Raw genomic sequence first — 5,661 nt, 5'->3', positions numbered from 1 at the left:
CCCCCCCCCATATCCGGTATCACTAACTTTACCCTCGCGTTTTAGGATCCCTCATCCAGTCATTGATCGCGTCTTCCGGGCGCGAACCGGTGTATTGCGGGAAGCCCCAGACCCTGATGGCTGATATTCTATTGAGGTAAGATGGGATCCCCTATTCGACGCTATTTCTGATAAGAGTTACCCCGCGGCCGAATTGGCTCAGTCCCGACCAGTTATCGCCCCAACAGTGCGCTTCACGATTCGTATAATTCCCCACGTATCTCTTGCTTGGCTCGGGTGGGCCCCTGGTTCGGTTTTCCCCGAAGTGGTAGGTATGTCCCTGAAAATGTCGGTTTGTCCCAGGAAAGGCGGTTTGGACGCTGGTCGAGTGTGCATGGTCGGCGACAACTTGAGTACTGATATAGCTTTTGGTAACCGTGCGTCTTTGAACACGTTGTTGGTTGAAACAGGTATGCACGGTCGAGGCAATTGTCGCGCGTCGGTGGAGGCGGAGGCATGTCCGGTGGCGCCAACGGCGTGTCCGGTGGCGCCGGTGGCGGGCAGGCGCCGAGTTGTGGAACGGCTGATCCGCAACGTTTGGAGCAAATAAAGGAACGTCGGCGTCGGGAGAAAGAAGCCCTGAGGGAGCGCCGACGACTGGAGAGGGAGCAGAGTTACGAGCGTATGATGCGGGTGAAGGAAGAAGACGACCAGCGTCGACGGGCGCTGCGGGCAGACATTGCTCAGCGGATTCTACAGCTCAAGTCGGAGGAGGAAAGCATTCGCGAAAAGCTGCGCACGGACAAAGCCGAACTCAAAGATCGACACCGTCGCGACCGTGAGGCCAGTCAGGAACGGCGCTGCAAACTAGAGGGTGAGCTCTTAGCTGTGGAGGAGCGGTTGATGCAGGAACGTGAGCGACAGCGTGAGGAAGAGCGTCGCGAGCGGGACCTGCTCAAGTCGATCAAGAAGCAGGAGAAGAGTGAGGTGAAAGAATTGGAGCGACGTTTCCGGGAAGAGAGTCTTGCTCGGCGTGCACGGCTACGGAGAGAAAAGGAGGAGCTGGAGGAGCGTCTTCGTCGCGAGAAAGAAGAGTTACAGCTGCGGTTTGAATATTTGGAGAAGAAGGCTGAAGAACGCGTGCGCGTCGAAAAATGCGAGTTGGTCGCCGTCCAGCGACACCGGCGTTCTGAGAGTCAGGAACGGTTCCACCAGTCCAAAAAGGATGTGGAGGAAAATATCCGTGTGCTCGAAGAACAGCTGGTTGAGATTGAACGACGCATCCGTAGCGAAGACGAGTGTGTGCGCGAGCGATTGCGCGAAGAAAAAGAGAAGTTGGAGCAACGCATCGAGCAGGAACTGCATGAGTTCCAGCGACGTTCGCGCGAAGAACTTGAAGTCTTGAACGAGAAACGCCGCCGGGCACGCGAAGAAAGCCAGGAACGGCGCAGACGTTTGCGTGAACAAAGTCAAGAACGCAAAGAACGTCTGGAAATGGAACGCTGTGAAGTGCGCGAGATCCATGAAGCTGAGAAGGAAGCGAGTGCGGAGAGTATGCGTACACTCCATCTTGAGCGAATGGAGAGGGAAAGACTCGCTCAAAAGGAGGAAGAGTTGCGCCTTAAGAAAGCTGAAATCGACGCAACTCTTGAGTGCTTGCGCCAACAACGCGACCAAAGCGTGGATCGCGCCGGCCGCTTCTCACTCGAGGCGGAGGAACGCCGACGAAGACTGCTCCAAGGGGGTAAGAACCGATTAGCGCTCGATCCGCAGGGATGCTTACACGGTCCTGAGTGTCAAAGACCTGAATGTCAAAGAGAGGAGTGTCCTAAAACTGTAGTCTTAGAGCGCACACGGCTAGAGCAGACCTTGGCTGAAATCGAAGCCACAAAAGGCGGTCTGGAAGTAGTCGAGGAAGCTACTGAGTTCATGACCGAGCTGGTGGAAAACCTTCCAGGAGACAACATCTCCGGGGACAACTTTCCAACGAACAGGTATGTTAACGCTCTATCGCAGATCCTACGTTTGAGGGTCAGCACATTAAGTCGAGAGACTAAAGCCATTCAGGATGATCTCACCATGCTGTCGCAATATATGATACTTGAAACCGAGACTGCAGAACTAGCAACTGTAGAACTAGCAGCAACTGTAGAACTAGCAGCAGCTGTAGAACTACAGCCCACGGTACCTAAAGTCGGTACGTCCACTCCGCCAGACGCAGTGAAGCCCTGGGGTTTGCCCACCGGCAGTGCTATAAGCCCCGACATAGCAACCAGTGAAATTAAGTTGTATGCCCCTACCACAAATCAACCTACTTACATTATTCCTTGCATTGCAGATGTGCGTAATTGCTGAGCTTGATGCCACGGCGGCTGTAATGGCTCGGTTGACGTAATGGCTGAATGGACCGGTATTCAAAACCAGCCAGCATGTGTAAAAAGCCGCTAGAATTTTTTGGTCAACAACCACCAGCATCAACTACCGCTAGTGAGAAGCACGAGCCAAAGCTTCCGCGTGCAAACTCAACTCTGAATGGCGGCAAACATTATTTTTTGGCTGGCATGAAGGGGAACAAGAGCCAGCGACAAAGGCAGGTGTGGGTCACCTCGTTGCGTGTTGCTGTGTCGATAACTGCTGGGGGGTCGAATGTCTATGGCGCCCAAGCGGGTGCGTTACATGGTGCCGACGATCCATCTTCACAGGATAGGCGAATAGCCGTTAGTCAAACGGGTTCTGGCACCAAAACAGGCCTTGGTCAAAAGTGCCGCACACGCGCGCGCGGCGCGAAAGTTCTGAACTTAACCAAAATTCCGAACTTAACCAATGTTCCGAACTTAACCAATGTTCCGAACTTAACCAATGTTCCGAACTTAACCAATGTTCCGAACATAACTGATAATCGGGATAACTATGTAGAAGCAGCACAGAAGTTTGTTGCTGACGTAATCCGAAGTTTCTTCAAGCCAAAATGCCCCAACCAAGAGCAAGTAGATTACCATGGTTTGGAACACATCCTGGTTGTCCTTGAGAGCTCGACGCTAGCCGTTGGGCGCATAAAGCGATTCCCACCAGGTTTTGCTGATTTCTGTACATGGCGGTGGGCCGTACTAGCAGGAGAGTTACATGAAAAGTCTGATCGGCGTCGATTGTTGGCATTGCTGTATCGGTGCGAGACAGCCATCGGTCGCCAAAAAGGAATAACAGATGCGTGGTACTTGGCAAAGCTTCTACAAAGTTCGGTCACGGGTGCTCTTACGATACATGGGCCAGATATTTGGGACTTGATGTCGAGAGCCTTCCGATTTCACGAAATCGGATACTGCACGACCACTGCGTGGGTCCCCTCTTCATTCGGCTGCCTTCCACAGGCGAACGACAACTGAATATTATCTGGTCAATTTCGTTTGTCATGAAATGGTTACTCCGTATGAAGAACAGGATTGTTGCGAACCAAGCATGGCTCCACGTCGACCAAATGTCCGTAGACCTGACCGTATTCCTTTGCAAGCTCTGGGGACACGAGCGGTTCCAGACAATGTGTCAATTTGCGAGAAGGCTTATTCCTAGACAAAGTCCCACTTCCGTGTCAGACATGTGCTTCTTCGCCGCTTTCCTACGGCTCGTTGCCTCTGCAAAGTTGCGAGAGTATCGTCTATTTTGTTCCCGTCTGGCGCTATCTTACACAGAGCCAAATGAAGTTTTCTCTGTCGAGAATGAAGGAAAAGATTTTTACGGCCGAGTGAATCTAGCATCCGGACTATACGGGAGACCACTGGGTACGACACCCACCACTACAACACCCGCCGCTACGACACTCGCCGCGATGACACCCGCCGCGATGACACCCACCGCTACGACACCCGCCGCGATGACACCCGCCGCGATGACACCCGCCGCGATGACACCCACCGCTATGACACCCGCCGCGATGACAACCCACTTACGTCCTACGGCAGTAGTCCTTCCTGCGGTCGGCGCTTCGCCTGCGACTTCGTCGGCAGCGGCCCCGTCGGCAGCGAGTCGGTCGGCAGCGCTCTCTCCGACCTTGTCGGACATTTCGCACGAAGCGGCGTCTCTCTCAGCCGCGCAGTACTCCGTCGCCCTCCGCGACTGGGTTTCTGAACGGGTGGGCAGACACGGGTGTCCCCACCCGTCCAAACGGAGCGGATTTACTATGGACGAGCTAATAGGCGGCAAACGGACGAAGAACTCACACGCCTGAGACGAATTACTTGCCCTACCGCAGACCCTTCTACTAGCTTGCTCGCAGACAGAGCCATCCGGATCACGGTGAACTGTCCCTGATGGGCTGTCGCTCGGACACCTGTCTCGCGCCCCTTGGCACCAGTTTTACGCTAGCTGGCGGTCAGTTTCAAATTTTCTGCACTTCCAAAATCAGGCCCTGCATGCGGCCCGCGGTCGGACCCGATCCCACGGTTCCTGTTCTGACGCCCCTCGACCCGGCTCCATAAAAATTTCGCTGTGTAAGGTTGACCCAGCAGGGATGAAAGCGAACAAGAGCGATGCTGGGAGGTTGTGGGTCCACTTGGTTGTGTTGAGTGGGCTGCGGAACGGGACGGAGGCGGGGTGTCACGCTTCGGGCACCGTTCACGCTTCGGGCACCGTAGAAGAAGTGGGTGGTGCTTCGGGCGAAGGGTCGGGGTGTGTTCTGACAGCGAATGGGTCGATGTTGGCGATGGATGTTTCGACTCAGGTACCGCCGGCGGTGGACGAAGCTCAAGTAATGGTTGCGGATGTCATTAGGGACTGTTTCCACAGTCGGACAGATGAAGTGCGGGGATCGCCTAAACTGTTCCGGCAAGCCATGAACGTCTTGGAGTTCACAATTTTGAGTCAGGTGCACCAGAAACCGGCTGGCAGCGAGCGTTATTGTACATGGCGTTGGGCGCGTCTTGCAGGCGAGTTATATCGGAGGCTCGACCGAGGTCGGGTGCTGACATTGCTTAAAGAGTGTGAGCCGCACTTCCGGCGGCCGCCGCTCATCAGTGACCAGTGGTACTTGGCTAAGTTGCTGCAGCAATGGATGCCGCATATGCGCGTAGCCAGGCTTTTGAAGTGCATCAATCTTCCATCCGATCGGGGGTTCAAATCCGCCCTGGTTCTGGACGACGTGGCCGTGGGGCGCTGCTTCACGGGACTCCCCGCCGTGAACGAGTCCGACGAGCAGCTCATCTGGACCTTCTGCCACGCTGTCGGATGGCTGCTCAAATCGCATGGAGGCGAATACGACTACGAGACCTTGGCAAGTAGCGGCTACTGGATAGGCCCCGACGAGCAGTACGCCGAACTGGCTGGCTATCTTTACAAACTCTGGGGCCCGGCACGCTCTGCAAAATTCGCTAACCTCTGCAGAACGCTGCTTCCACAACACATTCCCCTCGCCAACTTGCCAGACCCACGACTGTTTACGCTTGTGGTCAAAGCCATGGCCGGGGTCTCCTTACACGCCTACAGGACACTTCGGTCCCAATGCGGATTCTACTGCCCCACACCGGTCGGCGGGCGACCCAGAGCGAGACCCGTGGCTTCTGAGGAGAACGCCGCGGCTCGAAAGAAGAACGCCGTGGCTCTGGTCCAGGAGGCCGTGGTCCAGACGGCTCTGGTTCAGGAGGCCGTGACCCAGACGGCCGTGGCTCAGAAGGCCGTGGTCCAGACGGCCGT

The 5,661-nt window shown here is 55.4% G+C and overlaps 3 protein-coding genes across 3 annotated transcripts; 2 read left to right on the top strand and 1 right to left on the bottom strand.

The window, feature by feature from the left end:
• Window positions 1-325: 325 nt before the first annotated feature.
• GNI_006470 (HAD-hyrolase-like protein) lies at window positions 326-2,334 on the top strand (the record flags this gene model as incomplete). Its single annotated transcript, XM_011130340.1, has 2 exons — window positions 326-449; window positions 488-2,334. The coding sequence occupies 2 exons, from the start codon at window positions 326-328 to the stop codon at window positions 2,332-2,334; spliced, it is 1,971 nt and encodes a 656-aa protein (XP_011128642.1).
• Window positions 2,335-3,708: 1,374 nt separating this feature from the next.
• Window positions 3,709-4,035, bottom strand: GNI_006460 (putative transmembrane protein; the record flags this gene model as incomplete). The annotated part of the gene is made up of 1 exon (XM_011130339.1): window positions 3,709-4,035. The coding sequence occupies one exon, from the start codon at window positions 4,033-4,035 to the stop codon at window positions 3,709-3,711; it is 327 nt and encodes a 108-aa protein (XP_011128641.1).
• A 631-nt stretch (window positions 4,036-4,666) lies between these two features.
• On the top strand, window positions 4,667-5,661 carry GNI_006450 (hypothetical protein; the record flags this gene model as incomplete). Its single annotated transcript, XM_011130338.1, has 1 exon — window positions 4,667-5,661. A coding segment is annotated over one exon (995 nt), but the record flags the coding sequence as incomplete, so codon positions are not given.

This window comes from Gregarina niphandrodes (assembly GCF_000223845.1).
Source record: "Gregarina niphandrodes unplaced genomic scaffold scaffold00001, whole genome shotgun sequence".
Lineage (NCBI taxonomy): Eukaryota > Apicomplexa > Conoidasida > Eugregarinorida > Gregarinidae > Gregarina > Gregarina niphandrodes.
Note: the sequence above shows the minus strand (reverse complement) of the source record. Positions and strands in the feature narration are given on the sequence as shown.